General features: G+C 45.6%; 1 protein-coding gene across 1 annotated transcript in view; it reads left to right on the top strand.

Annotated features, from left to right (window-relative positions):
• The window catches only part of CACNA1B (calcium voltage-gated channel subunit alpha1 B), a gene marked incomplete at both ends in the record, with an annotated part of 159,300 nt that overhangs the window by 24,486 nt on the left and 109,891 nt on the right, over window positions 1–24,923 (top strand). Inside the window, 3 exons of the mRNA XM_082656260.1 lie at window positions 15,437–15,528; window positions 17,244–17,396; window positions 19,984–20,174. Coding sequence (XP_082512386.1) covers window positions 15,437–15,528; window positions 17,244–17,396; window positions 19,984–20,174 — 436 coding nt within the window. The remainder of the gene's footprint in view (window positions 1–15,436; window positions 15,529–17,243; window positions 17,397–19,983; window positions 20,175–24,923) is intronic.

Below are 24,923 nucleotides of genomic sequence, written 5' to 3'. Positions count from 1 at the left end.
TGCGTGGGCTTCGGTAGCTGTGGCATGCGGGCTCAGTAGTTGTGGCTCGCGGGCTCTAGAGCGCAGGCTCAATAGCTGTGGCACGCGGGCTTAGTTGCTCCGCGGCATGTGGGACCCTCCTGGACCAGAGCTCGAACCCATGTCCCCTGCATTGGCAGGCGGATTCTTAACCACTGCGGCACCAGGGAAGTCCCTCTACGTGGGGTTTTGATCTCAATAGTGTGATGTCTATCTTTGTAACCCTGGTTTCTGAATTTTTCATTATTTTGATGGGGCAGATTCCTAGAGCAGACTGACTGAAAGTGTTTAGACGTTTCATGGCATTTTATTTTGCCAAGTTGTGTAACAAGTGGGACGCATTAGTTTACATTCCCACTAGTCCTATTTGAATCATTAGTTCAATATCAACTTCACCACCACTGGGGGTTACGTTTCTAAAGCTCTCGCTAATGTATCGGGTGTAAAGTCCACTTACAATTGTTGCTGTTTTCATCTTTCGTTTCGGTGACTGATGGTTTGGGTGTGTTTGCACGTTACTGAATTGTGTTTACTTTTATGAGTTATATGTGTGGATTCTTTGCCGTTTAGTTTTGGAAACGTCAGGGCTTCTTCACTAACATTTATTGAGCACGTACTTCCTACCAGGAGCCTTGCTGGGTGTGGACTGAGAAGGAAGGCCCCCAGCCCTAAGCCAGCCCTGCCCTCCCTGCAAGGCTGACCTCCTGCCTCGCTTTCCAGGATTTCCTAGAGCCTAAGACTTTGGGAATAGTAGTCACCAAAGTCTTAGGCTCTAGGAAGTAGTAGGATGTATGCTATAATTACCCTTTTGTTATTGTTGTTAATATAACATCTTTAATTAAAGTACCTCCAAGTTATTTTATTATTTTTAAAATGTCAATGGAGGGTACACGTTTTCCTTTTCTGTATAAATAAAATATATTGATTTTCTCACTTTAAAATGCTCATATTGGAAAGAGTAAAAACAGTGACCCACAATCCCACCGTCCTGAGATAACCACTATTAATATTTTGAGCTACTTCCTTCTGAGCCTTTTCTATGTGTAAGTTTTTAAAATACACAGTTGGTATCATACACCAGGGGCGTAGGAGCAGGCTGCCTCGTCAGCTGGGCAGGGTTGCCCACGATGCCATGCGAGGGGTCCCCAGGGGGCACCCTGCACACAGGGGCCTGGTGTCTGAGCATCCTCCACGACTGAGCATGTGCTGAAGACACGGTTCTTCTGCCGTGTGGACTGGCCCCAGTCACCTCCTTATTGTTGAGCATTTAAGTTATCTCCAATTTTGCTTTTATAGAAAAGACCAAAATACACACATACACCTGTGTCACACCTCTGATTATTTCCTTGGGAGAGATGCCTAGAAGTTGGACGACAATAAATCATATTAAAAAGTTCTTCACTCTCCTGTCACTTGCTTATGCTTCCTTGATCACATATTTAAGTGCTTTTGTGTGTGACACAAAAGCTGCTTCTGCTTTGATTTGAACCCATCTGGCCTGTGGTCTAGCTGTTGAGCTCAAAGTGGCATTTCAGTATCTCATGAAACAAAACCTTCTCTCTTTGTTCTTCTTTTCTGAATATTTCTTTAATTTTTTTGCCTATTTAGTTTTCCAGGTGACTCTGAAATCATGTTGCTGTAGTCCAAAGAATTCCTTTTGGGAGGTTGTTTCAATTATTGAGAATCTCTAAGTCAATTTGTGGAGAATCAAAATCCATGTTTTTCTGCCCATCCAGGAGTAGCATGTATCTTAACATGTGTTCGACGCTCCCCTCTAGGTAAATAAAGTCTTGTAGTTTTTTTGGTGTAGGTCACTCACATTTTTTTTAAAAAATTAGTTAGTTAATTGTTTATTTATTTATTGGCTGCGTTGGGTCTTTGTTGCTGCTTGTGGGCTTTCTCTAGGCGCGGCGAGCGGGAGCTACTCTTCGTTGCGGTTCGCAGGCTTTGGGCGGGGGCTACTCGGCTTCTCATTGCGGTGGCTTCTCTTGTTGCAGAGCACGGGCTCTAGGCGTGCGGGCTTCAGTAGTTGCGGCATGCAGGCTCAGTAGTTGTGGCTCGCGGGCTCTAGAGTGCAGGCTCAGTAGTTGTGGCGCACGGGCTTAGTTGCTCCGCGGCACGTGGGATCTTCCCGGACCAGGGCTCGAACCCGTGTCCCCTGCATTGGCAGGTGGATTCTTAACCACTGAGCCACCAGGGAAGTCCCGGTCACTCACAGTTTAAAGTTACTCCTCAGTGGTTTGTGTGTGAGGCCATTGTGGTTGAGCAGTTTTGTTTCATCAGATTTCCGACTGGCCACGTTTGGTCCCACTTCGGCTTTGGGGAATTTGCGCTCTCGTCGTGCTCCCGGGCTTGGCCCCTGCAGGCCACTCTGAGGGGACTTGCGCTGGTCTCTGTTTGCTGATTGATGGTGAGCTTGCAGCCAAGTTTTGTTTTTTTTCCAGCCCCGATTTCTCAGCACTGTGATGACAATATCTAAAGGTTGTTGTTTTTCTATAATTGCTCTTGCGCTGTACTTTTCTCTGCTTTCTGTCCTCTGTGGAAGTCGGGGGGGGGGGAGGGTGAGACTTGCAAACCTGCAGGAAGGGGTTCAGGGTGATGTTCCTGACCAGCGGCCCGCACAACTTGAGTGGGTGTCAGAATCACCTGCAGGGCTTCCCTCAGTCCTGGTGCCGGGCCCACCCTCCGAGGGCCGGTGGGCGGGGCCCAGAGTTCACACCCGCTGCTGGTCCTGGGATGGTGCTTTGAGAAACTCTGCTCTTGACCAAGTTCCTGGGAGTTTTATCATTATCTTCCAGAAATACTTATTTTATCTATTCCTTCCCTTATGTCTTATTCATATTCTGTTATGTTAGCCAGAACTCTTGATATAAGATTAAATGAGATTTATGATTTAAAAGGAAATCCTTCATGATACATGTGGGTTTGTTGGTACTCTTGAGAGTGGATTTTGTGCATAGAAAATTTTTAATTTCTAAAAATCATCATTCAGTTCATTAACATGACAAATCCAAAAATGTAATTCCTTTAAAGAAACTTTAGATTCAGTTTGTGACAACATGGATGGATGTTGAAGGCATTATGCTAAGTGAAATGAGTCAGACAGAGATAGACAAATACTGTACTTATATGTGGAATCTAAAAGAAACACAACCCACCAAACTCATAGGAAAGGAGGTCAGATTTGTGGTTCCCAGAGTGGGGATAGAGGGTCGGGGAGGGGGAACTGGAGGAAAATGGTCAGAAGGTACAAACGTACAATTTACAAGATACATAAGCCCTGGGGATGTGATACGCGGCGTGGTGACCGTGGCTCACACTGGATATGATCTACAGGAAAGCTGCGGAGACAGTAGATCCGAAGAGCTCTCATCACAAGGAGGAGATGGTTTTTCTTTTTTTTCATTGTATCTACATGAGATAATGGATGTTAACTAAGCCTGTTGCGGTAATAATTTCGCAATATATGTAAATCAAACCACCATGCTGTACGCCGTAAACATTTATAGTGACGTATGTCAGTTGTTTCTCAATAAAACTGGAAAAAATATTAACTGTTTTTAGATTCAGCTTATGAAAAATTATATTTATACATTTTGCAATTTTTAACAATCACTTTAAAGGAGACTCTAAGTAGGGTTTTTATTCCATTTCATAAGCTTAATGTAAAACATTTAATATTTCATTTATAAATTTATTGTAACTGGACTTTCCTAAGTACTTAAGTTCTGTATATCCAGCTAATTAGAGTGTAAACATGGTGATTCATACATTTGCTTAAATGTTGCAATACTGGTTACAAACTTACGAAGTTTTCAACTTAAAATCACACGTCTAGGGCTTCCCTGGTGGCGCAGTGGTTGATGCAGGGGACACGGGTTCATGCCCCGGTCCGGGAAGATCCCACATGCCGCGGAGCGGCTGGGCCCGTGAGCCATGGCTGCTGAGCCTGTGCTCCGCAACGGGAGAGGCCACAACAGTGAGAGGCCCGCGTACCGCAAAAAAAAAAAAAAAAAAAAAAAAAAAAAAAATCACACGTCTAAATCAATTCTTCCATTACATTTAAAAATTAGAATCACAGGGCTAATGTGATGCTAAACGCAGCCCTGTTTAGCGTGTTAATGTGTTCTGATAAATTCTTTTAATCCTAACACTGTACTGTTAACACAGAAGGTTTGATTTTCATAAACATTCCTGTATTTAATTCTGATTCTTCCTAGGAGTTTAATATTGCTGATCCACTAAGGAAACTGTCATCTTAGAACAAATGAAACTGAATTTCCTTCCCTGGTGGCTCCCGGGTGGCCTCCTCGGAAAGCTTTCCCAGGCAGAATGAGGACGGCCCCTTCCCTGAGCACTGGTGTCGTGGCAGGACCTCTCACTCACAGGGTCTCCAGCCCCAGTGGCTGTAGTTAGGTTGTGGCAGGACCTCACTCACAGGGTCTCCAGCCCCGATGTCTGTAGTTAGGCTGTGGCAGGACCTCACTCACAGGGTCTCCAGCCCCGATGTCTGTAGTTAGGCTGTGGCAGGACCTCACTCACAGGGTCTCCAGCCCCGATGTCTGTAGTTAGGCTGTGGCAGGACCTCACTCACAGGGTCTCCAGCCCCGATGTCTGTAGTTAGGCTGTGGCAGGACCTCTCACACAGGGTCTCGCCCCAGTGGCTGTAGTTAGGTTGTGATTTACTCCATGGGGCTGCTTTCATCAGTTGGGTAAATCTTGTGTTTTTATGGTTCTTACGACTGTAGACATTCCTGCCTGGGTCTGAAAACTTTTGTATTCTTCATTAAAAAACAAAAAGTTGTTCTCCTGTCCCACAGGCCCGTGACAACAATGCCATGGCAAAACGAGTTTCTGTATCGCACGTGTCTGCCAATGGCGTGACTTCTCAGGTCATTTTACTGACATGTCAGGGTTGTGACAACCCTGTGAATGTCATGATGCCTGGGAGACAGGAAGCCATAGGCGGAGGGAGGGCTGGCTTTTCTTTCTGTGTGATTTGTCTCCTCCTGGGAGTGGCCGTGGAGCTTCTCCAGTGCCCTTCACCGTCCGGATTGTTTCTGTCTTTTGCGGGCAGCATGCCCGTGTGTTGTTTTAACATGTGCGTTCCCCTCCCTCACACCTCCCTGTAAATGGGCTCTTAGCTTTGGAGATTTGTCTTAGAGAAATAAAACATGAGATACAGTTGAAGTCTTCTGATTACAATCCCTCAACCAAATTCTCCTTTCTTTATCTGTCCTTCTCTTTCACCTTTTGGTGGCAACAACTATCCTGATTTGTGTTCATTATCCAGTGCGTGTGTGTTGCGGGGAGGGCTTCCAACCTGTACTAAATATGTCCCTATTGATAAATAATATGCAGTCTTGTTTGCATGGTTTTAATTGTTTGAGTGTGTATATGCATTTAAACCTAGCCACATAATTGTTTCACAACTTGCCTTTTTACCCCTTCACGCTGCTTGAAGCATTTCCGTGTTAACACGTGTAGTTTATTTAATTTCACGTGCTCATCGTATTTTACTGCGGTGATGTTCCATCGTATGCATGGACCACATTCATGTTTTCTCTCTCTGTGCGATGAGCAGTAGGTGATTCCTGTCTTTCACTATTAAAGACAGTGCCACAACTAACATGCCTGTGTACATTTCTGCAAACGTTTGGGAGGCCAGTCTAGTCCATATGTTCATTTAAAAATTTCCTAGAGGTGGCCAAATGCTCTCCGGAACGATTCTACAGTTCTCTTCCACCAGCAGAGCTGCTGTTCGGCATCACCAGCTGTAACACTGTTTGCTAAACAGGATGTGGAATGGTCTCTCTTTGTTTAATTTGAATTTCCCTGATTGCCGGTGGTTTTGAACATCTTTTCTCTTTCGTAATTTGCTTATTTTTCATATAGGTTATGTGTACTTTTCATCTGAATGTATAGGAATTCTTTATGTATTCCGGAAACCAGTTCTGTCAGCTTTTTGCATGGCAAGTGTCATTTTCTTTTCACTTTCTCTATAGCTTTTGTAGTATAGTTTCAATTTTATTGTAGTCAGATTTATCAGTGTACCACTTTATGGTTTGCCATTTTTATGTGTTCTTCAGAAACCCTTCCTTAACTCATAGTCATAGAACTGTTCTCATGTCTTTTTGTTTTGTTTTTCCAAAGTTTTGAAGTTTGCTTTCTGCACTGAGGCCTACTTTTATTTTCCAACTTTAAAAATTGTGGCAAAATACACATAACATAAAATTGAGCATCTTAATCACTTTTAAGTGTGCAGTTCAGCGGTATTAAATACATTCATAATGTTGGGTAGCTATCAGCTCCGTCCATCTCCACAGCTCTTTTCATCTTTCACATATGAAACTCTGTCCTCATTAAACAACAACCCCCATCTCTCCCTCCCCTCAGACCCTGAGAACCACCATTCTGCTTTCTGTCTCTACGATTTTGACTACTCTAAGTATCTCATAAAAGTAGAATCCTACAGTATGTGCCTTTTTTTGTGACTGGCCTATTTCATTTAGCGTACTGTCTTCAGGGTTCATCTAAGTTGCATTATGTATTAGAATTTCCTTCCTTTTTAAGGCTGAATAATATTCCATTGTTTGTATATACCATAATTTGCTCCTTCGTTCATCCACTGATGGACACTTGTGTTCCTTCTATGTTTTAGCTGTTGTGAATACTGCTGTTATGATCCTGGGTGTAACAAATAAATCTCTTTGAGACCTTGTTTCATTTCTTCTGGATATATACCCAAGAGTGGAATTGCTGGATCATATGGTAATTTTATGTTCAACTTTTTGAGGAATCACTGTACTGTTTTCCACAGCAGCTGCACCATTTTACATTCCCATCAACAATGCACAAGGGTTTTTCTTTCTTCACATCCTTGCCAACACTGTTATTTTCCTTTTTTTTTATAATAATAGTCATCCTAATGGGTGTGATTGGTATCTTATTATAGTTTTTTGTTGTTGTTGTTGCTTTGTTTTTGCGGCACGCGGGCCTCTCACCATTGTGGCCTCTCCCGTTGCGGAGCACAGGCTCCGGACGCGCAGGCTCAGCGGCCATGGCTCACGGGCCCAGCCGCTCCGCGGCATGTGGGATCCTCCCGGACCGGGGCACGAACCCGTGTGCCCTGCATCGGCAGGCGGACTCCCAACCACTGCGCCACCAGGGAAGCCCTCCTATTATAGCTTTGATTTGCATTTCCCTAATAATTAGTGATGTTGCGCACCTTTTCATGTGCTTAATGGCCATTTGTGTATCTTTTTTGAAGAAATATACATTCAAGTCCTTTGCCTGTTTTTAAATTGGGTTTTTATTGTTGTTGAGTTGTAGGAGTTCTTAATATATTCTGGATATTAATCCCTTATTAGATATATGGCTTGTGAATACTTTATCCCATATTCTGTAGCTTGTCTTTGCACGCTCTTGATAGTGTCCTTTGATGTACAAAAGTTTTGTAAAATTTTGATGAAGTCCAATTTTTGTATTTTTTCTTTTATTGCTCAGGCTTTTGGTGTCACTTCCAAGAAATCATTGCCAAATTCAATGTCATGAAGATTTTCTCTTGTATTTTCTTTTGAGTATTATAGTATAAGGTCTTACATTTAGAACGTTGATCCATTTTGAGTTGCTTTTTGTATATTGCATAAGATACGGGTCCAACTTAATATTTTTGCATGTGAACATCTAGTTTTTCCAGCACAATTTGGTGAAAAGACTGTCTTTTCCTCTTTGAATGGTCTTGGCGTTCTTGTTGAAAATCAATTGACTGTGTATGTAAGACTTCGTTTCTGGGTTATTATTCTATCTGGATAGTTTTGACTATCCAGAGTCCCTTGAGAGTCCGTATGAATTCTAGGATGAGTTTTGCTATTTCTGCAAAAAATCTCTTTGGAATTTTGGTCGGTATTGCATTGAATCTGTAGATTGCTTTGGGTATTGACGTCTTAACAATATTGTTTTCCAATCCATGCACATGGGATGCCTTCCTGTTTGTTTAGTGTTCTTTAATTTCCTTCACCAGTGTTTTGTAGTTTTCAGGGTACAAGTCTGTCACCTCCTTAATTTTATTCTTAAGTATCTTATTCTTTTTGATGCTATTATAAATGGATTTTTAAAAAATATCCTTTGTTGGTTGTTCATTGTAAGTATATAGAATACAACCTATTTTTTTGTGTTGACTTTATATCCTGAATTCATTAGTTCTGGTAATTTTTGGTGGATTTTCTACAAATTTAGGATTTTCTACATATAAGATCTGTTGAGATTTTTATTGGAATTTCATTGAATTTGTGGGCTAATTTGGGGAAAGGGACATATAAAAATGTTGAATTGTCTCATCTATTAATACGGTTAATCTCTATTATCTCTTTGCTCTTCGTGAACGTTTTATGACTTTTATTATCAAGATATTGCACTTATTTTATTGAGCTTATTCCTAGATACTTTATAGATTTTGTTGCTATTATAAACAATATTTTGTGTCAGCTTTATCGAGATGTAATTCACATACTATAAAATTCATACTTTTAAAGTATACAATTCAGTGATTTTCAGTGTAGTCATACAGTTGTACAACCATCACCACTAATTTTAGAACGTTTTCATTACCCCGGGAAGGAGTCCCACACCCATTAGAATAAGAGCTTTTAAAATTTGCATTTTCTAATAGTAAATGAAAACAATTTATTTTTGTATATGTGTTTGGTATTTCATAACCTTGCTGAACTTTCTAATTCTACTAGTTTTGCTGTACTGTATATGCTTTTGGATTTTCTATGTAGAAATCACATTATCTGTGAATAAGACAGTTTGTTTCCTCCTTTCTAAACTTTTTTTTTCTTTTTCTTGTCTTTTTGCCTTGGCTAGGGCCTCCATATGATATAAATGGTATATTTGTGTTATCCCTGAATTTAAAGAGAAATGCTCCTAATGGTTTTTAGTAGATACCTATTGTCACTTTAAGGAATTTCCTGTTCCTAATTCTCTTTATCATGAATGATACTGAAATGTTAACCAATAAGTTTTCTGAAAATTTTAACATGATTATATGGTTTTTATATTGATTTTCCATGTGGTGGATTACATTAATAGTTATTCTACTATTGAATTATTCTTATGTTCCTATGACAACTCAGTTGGCCATTATAAACTCTTAACATATGTACCTTTGAATTTGATTTACTCTAATATTTTATTTAAAATTTGTGTTCATGATTGAGATGTGTATAAATTTTTCTTGCCCTTTTCCAGTCTTTTTTTTTTTTTTTTTTTTTTGTGGTACGCGGGCCTCTCACTGCCGTGACCTCTCCCGTTGCGGAGCACAGGCTCCGGACGCGCAGGCCCAGCGGCCATGGCTCATGGGCCCAGCGGCTCCGCGGCATGTGGGATCCTCCCGGACCGGGGCACGAACCCACGTCCCCCGCATCGGCAGGCGGACTCTCAACTGCGCCACCAGGGAAGCCCCCTTTTCCAGTCTTTAAAAAAATTTTTTTAATTGAAGTATAGTTGATTTACAATGTTGTGTTAGTTTCAGGTGTACAGCAAAGTGATTCAGTTATACATACATATATATCTATTTTTATCAGAATCTTTTCCCTTATAGGTTATTGCAAAATACTGAGTATAGTTCCCTGTGCTAAACCGTAGGTCTTTGTTGGCTATCTGTTTTATATATAGTAGTGCGTATATGTTAATCTCAAACTTCTAATTTATCCTTCCCCCACCTTTCCCCTTTGGTAACCATAGGTTTGTTTTCTATGTCTGTGGGTCTATTTCTGTTTTGTATGTAAGTTCATTTGTATCATTTTTTTAGATTCCACATATAAGCAGTATCATATGATATTTGTATTTCTCTGTCTGGTTTACTTCACTTAGTATGATTATCTCTAGGTCCATCCATGTTGCTGCAAATGGAATTATTTCATTCTTTTTTTGTAGCTGAGTAATATTCCATTGTATAAATATACCACATCTTCTTTATCCACTCGTCTGTCCATGGTTGCCTTCATGTCTTGGCTATCGTAAATAATGCTGCTATGAACACTGGGTGCATGTATCTTTTTGAATTATGGTTCCAGTCTTTTTTTTTTTAAACATCTTTATTGGATGGTTCCAGTCTTGATGTCAAGATTATACCAGCATCATAAAATGAGTTGGGAGCTTTTCTTGTATTTTTATTCTCTAAAACAGTTTGTATAACACAGAGTTTTCTGTTCTCTGAATGTTTGTAAGAACATACTTGTAAAATTGTCTGGATCTGATCTTCTGGCAGAGGGAAACTGAATCCAAATTAATTCTTGTAAATGGTCCAAGATTCTGGTCCCCTGCCTGCCCACCTGTACAGCCATATCCCCTTGAGTGCAGGCAGATCCTGTGGGTATGATGAGATATCACTCCTGTGGTTAGGTTATGAATCATTTGACTCTGAGTTAACCAAAAGGGAGATTATTTGGGTGGGACTGATCTCATCAGGTGATCCCTTTAAAGGGACTGGGCTCTTCCTATAGTCAGAGAGTTTAGAAGTGTGAGAGGGACTGTTGAGGGGCCAGGATCTGAGAGTGGCCTCCAGGGGCTAAGAGAAGTCCCCGGCTGACAGCAAGGCAAAGGGACTCCATTCCTACTGCAAGGAAGGGAACTCTGCAGACAACCTGAAGGGGCTGGAAAGCATCACTTTCCCTAGTTTAGGTTCCAGACGAGGATGCAGCTGGCTGTTCCCGAGACCTGCAGCAGAGAATTTAGCCACGATGTTCCCACAGAACAGTGAGCTAATAAACGGGTGCGATTTCAAGTCACTACATTTGTGGTAGGTTTTTACAGAATAGAACTAATACAATTGTTCATGGTTTATTCAGGTTTTCTACTTCTGTCACTTTTGGTAACTTGCTTTTCAAGAGCATATATCCATTTCCTCAAAGTTTTAGCATCTATTGGCATAAAATTGTTAATAATATTCTCTTGTGATTCTAAAAATCTCTCCTGTCTGTAGTTGTGTTCCCTGTATTTTTATACTTTCCTGTGCATGTGTGTACACATGTATGCACACACAAATGTGTAAGTGTACATGTGTGCATGCATGCATATACTATGTTTATTTGTATATGTATCTTTTGTATGCATTGTACACTCTCTTTTTCTTGATTATTCTTGCCAGAAGCTTGTTCATTTGATTAAACTTTCAAAGATTCAGCTTTCTATTATTTCTCTATTTTCTATTTTCACCATGTCCACTCTTTATTATTTCCATTTTTCTACTTTCTCTAAATTTACCCTGCTATACTTTTTTAAGATCCTTGAGACACAGCAATACTTGGTTTATTTATTTTTAATCTTTAAAAAAATAAAATCAGTTAAGTTTATAAATTTCCCCTAAGGCATCACTTGGACTGAACCTCACACATATAATATGTAGTATTTTTGTTGTTGATGAGTTCTAAATATTTGGTAATGTCTTTAATTAATGAGTTATTTAGTTGTGCATTTTGAAGGTTTCTATAATGCAAGTTTTTTTAAATGTGGTTTTATAGTAGTATTCTTATTTAATTGGAGAAGTACGATAATATATGTTACTAAGTTTTTGAAATTTGCTGAGGCTTCTTTTGTGATGTAGGATATTTTCAAAGCTATTCCCATGTACTCCTAAAAGTATATATTTTCTATTTGTTAGGAACACATTTTGTTAGGAAAATAGATTATATATGATAGATAGATAGATGATAGATAGGTAGGTAGATAAAGGTAATATATGAAAGATATAGAAGATTAGAACAATAAGATGGATCAAGGTGCTAATTCTGTCTTGATCTTGTTCAGCCTTACTAAATTTTGGTGTTTAGTCTTTCAGGTTCTGATGAGAGCTTTGTGAGGACCTTCCACTATGTTGGAGGAGTTCTCATTCTTTTTCTTTATCTGTTTTGAATTTATGAGGTTTGGGTGCATAAAAATTAATGATGATCATATTCCTTGGTGTAATTTTGCTTTCAGTATTATGCATTATATCTCTCTTTAGCCTTAGGATTTTTTTTTGCTTTAAATTATATTTTGTCTTTAGTGTTATATACCAACTTCCTTTTCTGTAGCATTTACTTAGTATATTCTTTTAAAAAATCTGTTTATTTTCAACATTTCTGTATTTTTTTTCAGATATGGCTTTTGTAGGTGGCAACTTTTTGAAAGTTGGACTTTCAAAAGCTCCAATCTAATCATGTATGATTTAATAGGAAATGAAAATTCATTTATATTTCTTATTATTACTTGTGTGTTTGGACTTGCGCCTAATATCTTATTTTTTTTTCCTCTTTATATTATTTCTTTGTTTTGGGGGAGTCTTTTCCTGACTTTTGTAGTGTGACAAAATATTCTATATTACCTGTTCCCTACATACCTTTTTCACCTCTGATGGTTTTTTTTTTTTTTTTTGCGGTACGCGGGCCTCTCACTATTGTGGCCTCTCCTGTTGCGGAGCACAGGCTCCAGACGCGCAGGCTCAGTGGCCATGGCTCACGGGCCCAGCCGCTCCGCAGCATGTGGGATCTTCCCGGACCAGGGCACGAACCTGCGTCCCCTGCATCGGCAGGCGGACTCTCAACCACTGCGCCACCAGGGAAGCCCACCTCTGATGGTTTTGAAATAGACTGTATTTCTATCCATTTACTGGATATCCTTAACATTTTAAATATATATTCATAACTATACATTTGTCTAACACAGAGGACAGAAAATTATAGCTCATCTGTCTGGCAACCTGTGCTTATAAAGGCTGGAACACAGCCTTGCCCATTCATTGACATAGTATCTGCTTTTATGCTACAATGATGGAGTTGAGTGGTTGTGACAGAGATTCTATGACTCACAAAGCCTAAATATTTACTAATGGCCCTTTTCAGAAAATGCTTGCCGTCCTCTGACCTAATACAACGAAGAGTGATTTAGCCTCTATAACATAATTTGATGCAACTACACATGGAACAGCCCCTTCTGTAAATATTTTTATTATTGCCTAGGTTGTTAGTTTTGCATGTAGAAAATAATGAAAAATTGGACATCATAGTTTTAAAAATCAATGATTAATTAAATTTAACTATTTAAAAAATTTCTGTGCCTACCATTGCTCTTGTATACTGTGCTTTCCCTTTAGGTTCAGTTCCCATGTTTTACTGAAGATCTGGGGTGATGACTTATTTTATCTCTGAAAATGTTTATTTTGCCCTCACTCTTTATTGACAGTTTAGCTGGATATAAAGTTCTAAGATGTCAATTATTTTCCTGCTGCTTTTTGGAGGTATTACTTAATTATCTTCTAGCATATTTTTTTTTTTTGCTGAGGTGAAGTTTTCTCTCCTTTTAATTATTCTTTTTTCCCCTAGATATTTTATCTTTTCTCTTTCGTAGCCTTTAATGCTTTCTTTTTATGCTTGATATTCTGCAGTTCCTCACACCATTTCTAGTTGGATGTATTTTATTTACGTGATTGGTACCTTGTAATGCACTTTAAATTTGAGAAAGCAAATCTTTAATTCTGGAAATTTCTCATCTGTTATCTTTTCAAATGTTGCTTCTTCACCACGTTCCCTCTATTCTCTTTTTCTGGAACGTACATTTGATGTGTGTTAGATATATGATCTAACCTCCATATCGCTTAATTTGTCTTCATTTTTTTCTTTGTCTTTCCAATGTCTGTGAGTGATTCCTTAGTACTATTTCCTAAACCATTAATACACTCCAACTATGTCTCCAGCCTAGAGTATGATTATTATTATTGATAATATTTTAATAACTATTTATTTCCAAAACTTCTAGCTAGTTTTTAGAATATCTACCTGTTTCTGCCTATTTTTGTTTCATAATTTGTTGATTTCATCTGAACAAAATTAATCTTTCAATAGTTGCTTTTAGTAGTTGAATATCACTCTTAGTATTGGATTTTCTCACATGCTATGGAATTTTGGTTTGTATAGATTTTCTCGTTGCCCTTCTTTTCTTCTCCCCTGACCATTTTATCTTATTTTTTGCCCCAGCTGCATCTCTAATTTTATTCCTTGCTGCTATGTATTTAGAGTAGGGGGACCACAATCCTTTTTCACCAAGCATCCAGGGTGCATTTTAAAGGTAGAGCCAACAGGATTGTTAGTGAATTGGATGTGGAGTGTAAGAGGGAGAGGAGTCAGGTATGAAGTCTTGGTTTTGGCTTATGAAACACTTGACTAGTGCTGTTCACAGAGAGGGGGGAATACTGGGGAAGGAGCAAGATTGAGAGAAAGAATAAAAAGTTCTCTAGTCACCATCGTGTAACAACTCTGAACTTAAAAAAGTACGTGTTTTAATATTTACATTAAAGTTGTAAAAAGAATTCTTTAGTTTTATTAATGTTTGATATGCTTTTTTTGCTATCCAAGTGGAAATGGTAAAAAAGGCAGTTGGATGGATATATGACCCAAAGTCCCAGACTTGAGTTAAAGGTGTAAATCGGGAGTAATAAGCATACCGCGGTGTTCAAAGCTGTTGGGCAGATCCTATATGGTGTGAGCCTTGAGGCATCTAATTTTTCAGTCTGGTAGAGGAGGCAAAGCTTGCAAAGAAGACCTAGAAGAGACTCCCAGGATGTTAAGAGGAAAATGAGAGAATTGACCAATGGGCAAGAGAAGAAACCATTTATAGAAGGAGACTTAACCATTGCAATTGGTGAGAAGCCTTGACAAAACATTTCAGTGGAATGGTGCGGGTGAGAACATGGTTGGACAAAGCTAAAGAGAGGCAGAAAGGTAAGGCAGTGGGGAGACCAAGGATTGACACTTTCAATGAGCTTTGGAGTGAAGGGAGCAGAGAAATGTGCTGGGGTTGGAGGCAGATATGGAATTTTCTGTTTTGTTTTAAGATGGGAGACGTTGGGGTATGTTCTTATGCTAAGGGAGTCCTCTGAGCCCTCTATTCACTTTCCCCACTGTTTGTTCCTGTGTTCTCCTGTGGTAAAGTGAGGAATAGGTCATGTGGCATCTGTTCAGAAGTCCCTCAAGTTCCATTCTACTCCCGCTCCTGCTATCACCACCTGTCATGAGGCAGCTTGGAGTGCAGTTGGGGTTGCTTGGGGACATGGTTCAGGCTTGGACTCAATTCAAGGACAGATTCAAGGCCTGGCCAGGGACCAGAGACCAAGTGTCCTCTCGGGGTGATGCCTGGAGGGATGGTTATGCTGGTAAAAGCCATTCCTAACATTGCTGGCGAGGACGTCTGAATTCAGTTCCTGGCCTTCCCTGCCTAGTACGCCGCCCCCGACCCCCACCCCCGTGCTTGGACAGCGGGGGACACAGGCACGAAGGTGTCACTGCTCTTGGAAGACAGGACATGGGTGGTGGGAGGGGCGTGCCCTCTTCTCAACTCCATGCGGAAGCCCTCACTTCCCCCTTGTCTTTGTTCCTGCCAGGATCCTCGCCACAGCTGGCACTGACTTTGACCTGCGAACCCTGCGGGCTGTGCGTGTGCTGAGGCCCCTGAAGCTGGTGTCTGGGATTCCAAGTGAGTCTGGCAAAAGCAATCAGGCCCAGCCTACCTGGACACTGACCTCTCTCCCAACCCCTGTCATGGCCAGTTAGGCCCTAACACTGGGCCCTTTGGTGACTCTGAGCTCGCTGCCCTTGACCCCGGGGAACCAGGCACGAAGAAGGGAGGAGCGGCCCTTCTCCAGTCTCTCCCAACTCCGTGAAAACCCAGACGGTAACTTGGCTTCCCTACGTGGAAGCTTTGATCCTCCTCACACACTCTGCTGTACTTCCAGCTCTTTGCTGCTTTTTCTGTGGTTAAAGGGCAGGTGAGAGATCGACCAAGGTGGTGGGGCAGGATGCCTGAGAACACATGCAGAGGCTGCAAAGGACCACCTGTCTTGGCTCAGGCTGGGCAGGGCTGTTGGGACCTGTGACCTGGTTAAGACATGCTCCGGGACTGGGCTGCTCAAGAGGCCACGCGAGGGCAGGGGGTGGCCAGGCTACCTCGAGAGCCGGGCACCGCCTGTGCCCGTGTTCCTCCAAGCCAGTGGAAGTTTGGGTTTCCCTCAGAGCCGGGGTGGCAGGGCCCTGAGGCTGTGTCGCCCGAGCCCACTGCAGGGAAGACCGCTGGCTGGCTCCATGTTCTGCCCTAAGACTCTGCCAGGCAAAGGCTCAGGCCTGTACCCAGGAGCTGGGGTGAAGCTGGAAGTGGGGACAGTGGGGTTCAGCCTCTTCTGCCCAGTTCCTCTGGTCTGGACATACTCATGCCCCACAGTCAGTGGTAAAACACTCCCTAGGAGTAGGCCCCCTGCTTTACTTTCCCTGAGGGGTGGGTCTGTCAGGAACCCCTGCTCTTAGTTCCCAGGATCCCTTGCTTGTCCCTCCCAGGATCCCCTGCTCTTAGTTCCCAGGATCCCCTGCTTGTCCCTCCCAGGATCCCCTGCTTGTCCCTCCCAGGATCCCCTGCTCTTCCCTCCCAGTATCCCCTGCTCCTAGTTCCCAGGATCCCCTGCTTTTCCCTCCCAGGATCCCCTGTTCTTCCCTCTCAGGATCTCCTGGTCTTAATTCCCAGGATTTCCTGTTCTTCTCTCCCAGCATCCCCTGCTTAGTTCCCAGCATTCCCTGTTCTTCCCTCCCTTGATCCCCCGCTCTTAGTTCCCAGGATCTCTTGCTTTTCTCTCCCAGAATCCCTTGCTTTTCTCTGTCAGGATCCCCTGCTCTTCCCTCCCAGCATCCCCTGCTCTTAGTTCCCAGGATCCCCTGCTTTTCCCTCCCATGATCCCCTGCTCTCAGCTCCGAGGATTCCCTCATCTTTCCTCTCAGGACTCTCTGCTGTTGCTCCACCCTGAGACCTGCATAGACTCAAGATCTCACCAGAACTTCATGCTGACACCGCCACACGCTGCTCCTCCCTTGAACTGGGACAGTGCTCAGTCCACTCCCCCTGCCCCGAGACCCTGTGCTTTGTGCCCCTCCCCAAGGACTCTCAGCTCTGCCCCACGCAGGCACTCGCTGCTCTGTCCTCCTTCCCTCAAGACTTCTTGCTTCCCCACCACTCCCTGCTCTGTCCCCCGCTTTGAGGGCCCAGCTCTGTCCTTTGGCCTCGTGGATACTCACTGCTCAACACCTTGCCCAGGACGCTCAGCCCTGCCCGCCCAGGCTCTTGCTGTTCTGTCCACGCCCCCAGCCCACTGCCTGCTCTGCCCACTGTGCTCTCTGACCTGCCTGCTTTGCCTGCTCTGGCCCCAGGTCTGCAGGTGGTGCTCAAGTCCATCATGAAGGCCATGGTTCCGCTCCTACAGATCGGGCTGCTTCTCTTCTTCGCCATCCTCATGTTTGCCATCATTGGCCTCGAGTTCTACATGGGCAAATTCCACAAGGCCTGTTTCCCCAACAGTACAGGTGAGGCCTAGCAGCGCTCCTCAGACCCAGATGAGGACCACAGGCTCATTCATCCTGGAGAGATGCAGTGTTCTGGGCCCTGGCGGGCGGGGGGTGGGGATGCCCTCCAGATGCCAGACGAAGGAGGTGGACCCAGACAAGATAAACACAAACACATAAAATAATGTCAGATTGTAGTAACTTCTAGGAGGGAAACAAGAAAGGTACTTGCAGTAGAGTCATTTGGGGGCCTGCTTCACAGAGCGTGGCCTGGGGAGGCCTCTCTGCCAAGGTGACAACTGGACAGCCATCTGAGTGCCGTGAGGGGGGGCCTGTGCGGTCGCCTGCCAGACGGTCCAGTTACGAGGAGCAGTAAGTGTGAAAGGCTGGCGTGAGGAGCGCTGGGTGCAGAGGGGGCGAGAGGAGATTGGCGGATACTGAATCTGCTCCTGTTGGCGAAGACTTAAAGGCTGTAGCAGTCCTCTGATAGGATGAAAAGCAGCAGAAAAGAAACATCTAGTGAAAACGTAGCTTGGACTAGAATGCTTTCCTGGTATCAGAGACAAGCTTATCAGTATGTTTTCCTGCTGGCCTGTTACTGACGCACCGACGACGTTAAGTGGCATTTTCTTTTTTTTATTCCTTAAAGAAAATATACTTCATTTCTACAACTATAATATTGAATAAAATGATTATTTTTCACAAACCCCTTAACATTTTTTGGCGATGATGTTTCTGACCTTCAGAAGTTAACGTAAGATCAGGAAGTGAGATCCCGTAAGCTGAGAACTCTGGACAGCTCAGCTTTACCTGTGGTGAAGCAGTGGGTTCAGGCCGTGCTAGGACTCTGAGTCCAGGAGAGATGGTGGCTGGGGCCAGGCTGTTTGGCAGTTAGAAAGGGTCAGGTTCTGGGTCTATTTTGCATTGAGGCCTGCTGAGCCAACTGGGTTTTCTGGGCAATTGTACGTGGAGTAAGAGAAAGGGAAGAGTTAAGGGTGACACTAAGGTTTGTGTCTTTTTTTTTTTTTTTTTTGCCCGCATTGGGTCTTTGTTGCTGCGCGCGGGCTTTCTCTAGTTGCGGCGAGCAGGGGCTACGCTTCGTTGCGGTGCGCGGGCTTCTCATTGAGGTGGCTTCTCTTGTTGTGGAGCACGGGCTCTAGGCGTGCGGGCTTCATTAGTTGCAGCATGCAGGCTCCGTAGTTGTGGCTTACAGGCTCTAGAGCGCAGGCTCAGTAGCTGTGGCGCACGGGCTTAGTTGCTCCACGGCATGTGGGATCTTCCTGGACCAGGGCTCGAACCCATGTCCCCTGAATTGGCAGGCAGATTCTTCACCACTGCGCCACCAGGGAAGTCCAAGGTTTGTGTCTTGAGCTACAAACACGTTAAAGGAGAAAACCTGTGTGATCATCTCAATAAATGCAGAAAAAGTTTTTATTGAAGTTTAAATCATTCATAATTAAAAAAAACCTCTTATCAAAGTGGAAATAAAGGGGAATTTTCTTAAACTCCCTAAAATTCCCTGCAAACATCATACTTTGTCATAAGTTTTGTGAGCTTTCCCTTTAAGGTCAAGAACAAGATAAAGACACACATGGTCACTTCTGGTCCACGTAGCCTTGGTGGTCGCGGCCAGTAACGTGAGGCAAGAAAAAGCACCCTGTCAAGAATGTGAAAGGAGGAAAGAAAACTGTCATAATTTACAGAGAATGTGATTATTTACACCTAGACAGACAATGGCTTCCTGGTCTTCTTTATGAGCATTTGTTAAGGTATTTGGAGGGAAAGGAATAAACTTGTGTGATCCTCAGTTTTGCCTTCTAAGCCTGGGAGCATTTGCTTTCCATCCTAGCAATTCCTCAAAATTTCTCCTGTGTTGATAGGAGGGATTTTCCATGTGTGGTCATACATTTGTTTTTTTAAATAGTGTTTTCTATCCTTTCGTCAGGATTTTGGGAGTGGAGGGATTAACATGTGCTGCTTGCCCCCTTATCCCAGAGATTAGCCCTGGTTTTCTGCGATTTCTTTAACGTCTCTCTGTGCGGTCCCTGGCTGCCGGCTAGACTGCAGGCCAGCAGGAGCTTGTCCCCTTTGCTGGGGCCAGTGCCGTGAGGACTGGGCCCTGAAGCCCGGCCACGCTCTGGGCCCGTGTTGGTCGACCTGCCTGATGAGCACCGAGACCTCAGTGCTGAGTCCTGCTTGGCTCTGGCTCCAGCGTGACAGGCAGATCTGCCGTCGAGGGAGTCTGGGTGGAGGTCTGGCTGTGAGGGAGAATCAGGGTGTTGCTGGTAGGGAGAGTCGGAGGCTAGGAGTCTGTTGTTTTTGGTTTTAAGATGAATGAGTCCTCAGCACGTTTACATAGTGATGGGCAGTTCTAGTGGGGAAGGAGAGGTCGACCAGCAGTTTCTGAGAGGGTGGGTCTGAGGGTGGCAGGGGGCAGACCGTAGGCACGGGGACAGAGCCGGCGCAGGTGCAGGAGCGGCAGGGAGAGTTTCCCTCGGTGCCTGATTCCTGTCCCACTGTGATGAGGTCTCTGGGGCCCACAGTCCCAGCAGGGGGTGGAGAACGCGGTGCCTCTGAGCTCAGCTTTGCTCCCTTCTTCTCCTCGCAGACGCAGAGCCGGTGGGCGACTTCCCCTGTGGCAAGGAGGCCCCAGCCCGGCTGTGTGAGGGTGACACTGAGTGCCGGGAGTACTGGCCGGGACCCAACTTCGGCATCACCAACTTTGACAACATCCTGTTCGCCGTCCTGACGGTGTTCCAGTGCATCACTATGGAGGGCTGGACCGACATCCTCTACAACGTGAGTTCTGTCTTGGCCCTAAAGCTGCTGGGGCCCCGCTGACGCGGAGCTTCTGTTCAGCCCCAGGCTCCCTCCTCGCCCCACAGGATGGAACACAGGCTCCTTCAGGCAGCTCCGCCTCGGGGCCACTGACCCGGGTCCTGGAGTCTCCGGGACAGCTTTTCTTATGAGAGTAAAGCTGAGGGCCAGGTGGTGGAGGTCAGAAAAGAAAGTTCCAGAGAAGGTGCTCCTGCCGCCGCTGCTGACGATGGCCCACTGCGTGAAGAGCTTTGTCCCTGTGAGCTCGTAGACGATGGGAGAGAGGCTCGGAGAAGCTAGCCAGCTGGCCCTCGGCCCGAGGCAGCAGGTGGCTGCCTGGTGAACAGGGGAGGAGCAGGGCTGAGCGCAGGGAAGCTTCCCTGACTGCGCCAGGGTCCTGGTGGTGGGAACGGGTGTCGTGTACCTTTGTTTCCTTCCCACTAAGTCTACCTGGTTCTCTTTCCTCCAGTGTTCCCTGTCGTTAGGATGCCAGCCCGTCCCAGCAGTGTAGGGCAGTCTGGGGGTTGGTGCCTGTGACAGAAGTTGGGTGTAAGGCCCTCGGGGGCTTCCTGGTGACCCATCTCGCTCCCGCCTCCCCTCCACCTGCGGCTCTTCTTGGGGGACCTGCCATCGACTCCTGGGCAGACCTCTCTCTTTTCTTTTTATATGATGACCCCCTCACTCCTACAGAGTTACCTTCTACCCCCTAGAGTCCTGTGAGCTGTGGGCGTGAAAATAATTAAGTTAGTGGAAGTAGAGAAAGAAGGTGCACTTGAAACAGGAAGTTTGGCAGGTCTGGCTGGTGGACTGCTGTGTTTTGGTAGCCAGAGGGTGTGTTGTGCTCGGGGGCTGTGGAGGGGGTGTCCTAGAGTGTGAGGTACTTCACTTTGAACCTGTCACTTGTGCGCTGAGGGTGGGGCTTGGGCCACCAGCCCCCGGAGCAACCACACGCTTCTGGCTTGAAGGTGGGCAGGAGGAAAGGGACAGCCTGGGGCCCTCTGCTCTCCGCCCCTGTGGGTCTCAGGGCTGGAAATCCAGCAGGCGCTCGGTAAGTGCTGACTGAGCAGGCGGATGGCAGAGGGCGAGTTCAGGAGGAGCCAGCCTGAGGTCCACTAAGCCAGAGCCCTCCTTGGAGCGGGAGTTGCGTCTGGTGACGGTCTCGTTTGATCGAGGAAAAGAGGAATGGAGACAAGGGCGGTGACGAGGAGCTTGGCTGTTCTCTCCCTACAGCCGATCCAGGAGCAACCTCCACAAAGACGAGCCCTCAGCACAGCTGGAGTGGGCCGCGTCCCTGCCAGGGCGCCCGAGCGGGGCGCCGCGTGAGCAGGTCTCCACAGCCCTTCGTGCCGTGGGGCTTGGCCAGGTGACTCAGCCTGGTAGGCCTGTGCCCCCAGGGGAGGGGTGGGCAGGAGCCAGACCTCGGGGCAGGAGGTGCCGGTCAGGAGGGGCCACAGAGGCTCACCCGACACATATTTCCAGGGGACCCACTGGGTGCAGATGCTGCAGGCACATTGGTGGCAGGAGGCCTTCAGTAAATAAGGGCCTGGTAATGGCAAGCTGCTGTGAAGAAAACAAAGGCGGACGAGGGGCAGGGGCGACAGGTCAGGGGGCGCTGGGAAAGCAAGGCCTGGTGGGGTCTGGGAGCCAGACGGGCAGACGCGATGGCACGGTGCCGCAGAGTCTGGTGGCGGGGCACCGGGACGCAGTGACGGGCAACGCAGTGACGGGCGTGGGTCGTGAGGCTGGTGCCCAGAGCCGCTGGCCAAGAACTGTTGGATCCATCCTCCACACTGAGGGATAACAGGGCTGGTTGCAGGGGATCAGACAGGACTTTGGAAGAGGATTCTTTGGAGGGCGAGCCTGCCACTCCCCCCGCCCAGTGAGAGGGACGTTCGTGGTCCCCTCAGACATATGCTCCTTGACGGAGCCCGAGCGACGTGCCTTCAAGGGCTGGAGCCATAGGCCTGCCGCAGCGGGGCTGGTGGGGCAGGTGAGCACATCTGCAGTCTGGGGAGAAGCCAGGGCCCTTTTAAGTCCTGGCTGGAGGGAATGAGGGGGCGTCTCGAGAGAGACGCAGAGACCGACTGGTAAAACACTGGCGGTAGTGGGCGGGTGGGTCCTCAGCCTGGAGGAGAAGTGGTCTGTCTGGGTTTTGAAAAGTGTGGTCAGATGGGGTCCTGGAAGAACACACAGCAGTGCCGCCTGGTCTGAGAGGTCTGAGCACACAGCAGTGCCGCCTGGCTTCGACAGCGTTGAGGCCAGTGACCCAGGAAGGAGGAAGGGTGTGTGGCGTCGGGAGCAGAGAGGGGCCACACCGTCCTCTCCCTTTGCGAACAGCCAGCTGTGCGGGCCGGCTGAGGAGAGAAGATATTCTCAGTGTGAAGCACGTCAGCGGGGCCGGGACCCTTAATTGTGTTTTATACTTGAGGTGGCTGTAGAATTTTCTGTTACCCAGAGTTGTCAGAACAGTCACAGGACCGATCCACGTTTCCATCCCGGGCTATGTCTACGTTCAGTGTCGACTTAAAAAAATGCACAAAAAAAAAAAAAAAAAAAAAAAAAAAAAATGCACAACGTGAGAGCTGCGCGTTAAGTTTTATTTGGGGCAAAATGAGGGCTGCAACCCGGGAGACAGCATCCCAGATCGCTCTGAGAAACGGCTCCACAGAGGCAGGGAGGAAGGTCAGTATAGATGTGATCTGGGTGAAGGGGGAGTGCATGCAGTCAAGCATTATTTTTTGTAGAAGGTTTCTGCTCGTCTCGTGCATGTCACTGCCAGTCATGAGGAGCAGACGTCGCCGTGAAGGATTTGAGTGCTTGTCTAGATACGAGGAGATACAAGAACTGGGCTCATAAAATTGTCTCCTGAAAATATCCATCTATCGGAAGACCTGTTCTGCCAGTGTCACCCAGAGCCCAGAGCGCCTCTGTTCAGCGTTTCAGGGGCTGTTGCAAGGCAGCAGCCGCAGCAGCACATGATTTACGCCTTGTAGAGGCAGCTGGCAAGTGACAATGGCGAGCGCCAATTTGTAGCTGACAAGAGGAACCGTAGGAGGTAAATAATGTGGGCTTATGGTTACATACATGTGGTTCTGCATCTGTTCATTGCACTAGTTTCGTAAAGATCCGAGGAAGGCGCGTTCAGATACGTAGGTGCAAAGGCTCCGTTTTGAAGTTAGTGCAGACACAACCTGCTCATTGGTTGGATGTGATGTTTAATGTGAAAGAAAGAAGAATCAAAGATAGTGTGACTGGAGCCGTTGGGAAAGGTGGTGCCTTGTATTGAGAAGGGGAGAATGGGGAGCAAGGTAACTGTGGATTTTTGTTTTAGCAGAGAGTCATGGTGGAAACTGAGAACCCTGCTTTGGCCCTGGAAAGCCTTGGACAACTGTTTCATCCAAGTGGAGATGCTGAGTGTACAGTTGGGTATATGAGAGGGGGTTCAGGGGAGACAGCAGGGCTGAGGGTTTGAAGTCATGGATGATGCTTAAAATTATGGGAGAGGATGAGATCGCTTGGGTGTGGATGTGTGGATGGAGAAGCAAAGAAGGCTACAGACGGAGCCTTGTCTGAACCTTTGGCTGTCAGGAGAATTCCAACATTCAGAAATCAAGTAGGAAAGAAGGATCCAGCAAAAGAGAGCGAGGCGGGGACTTGCGGGGAGTAGGGACAGCACTGCAAGTGTGCTGCGTCTTGGGAGCAGAGCAAAGAGAGTTTCCAGAAAGTGACCGACCAGATCAGCTGTTGCTGAGAGGTCGCAGGCGCTGTTGGTAAACTAGACAAGAGCGTTTCGGCAGTGGGGATAAAACCTTGGAATGTATAGGTTAAAGGCAGGAGGTATGGAAGTGAGGACGGCAAGTATAGTCATCTCGTTCAGGGGGTTTCCCTGTGAAGTGGAGGAGGGCAAGAGGAGGTAAGTGCAGGGAGATGTGGGAATTGGCTTTTTTTTTTTTTTAATGAATTGTAGGTTCAAATGCAGTTGTAAGAAATAATGCAGAGAGAGCCCTTGTATGCTTTGCCCTTTTCCTGTAACGGTAACAACCTGCAGAACTAGGAGCTGCCGGAACCAGGGCAGCGACACTGCTACAGTCAAGGCACAGGACGTTCCATCACAAGGGATGCTGTGCCGCTCTTTTATAGCCACGCCCACTTCTCTCCTGCCTTCGCGCCTGGTAGCCACTGATCTTTGTGCCGCGTTGATAATTTTGCCGTTTCGAGAATGTTATGCAGATGAAACCGTTCCCTATGTGACCTTCGGGTATTGGCTATTTTCCACTCCGCATAATACTCTGGAGCTGCATCCGGATTATTCTGTGTGCCAGCAGTTTCTTCCTTTCTGTTGCTGAGTGGTGCTCCAGGTGTGGGTGGACTGCAGTGTTTAATACTCACCTGTTAACGGACGTCTGTGTTGTCTCTGTTCAGGGTTATCAGGAATAAAGTTGCTCAGCACATTTGTGGGCAGGTTTTGTGCAGATGTAAGTTTTCTCTGGGTTAAATGCTCAAGGGTGCAATTTCTGGGTTGTATAGTAGTTGCGTGTTTAGTTCTTTAAGAAATAAATGCTTTTCCAGAGGCCTGTATTCTTTTGCATCCCCACCAGCAGTGTATGAATAATCTAGTTTTTCTGCATCCTCACTGGTATTTGGTGTTTTTAACTTCAGCCATCCTGACAGTGTGTAGAGACGTATCTCAGTGCACGTCCTAATGGCTGATGATGTTAAGCATCTTTTCAG

Source organism: Grampus griseus, assembly GCF_964374135.1.
Source record: "Grampus griseus genome assembly, chromosome: 6".
Classification (NCBI taxonomy): Eukaryota; Metazoa; Chordata; class Mammalia; order Artiodactyla; family Delphinidae; genus Grampus; species Grampus griseus.
Note: the sequence above shows the minus strand (reverse complement) of the source record. Positions and strands in the feature narration are given on the sequence as shown.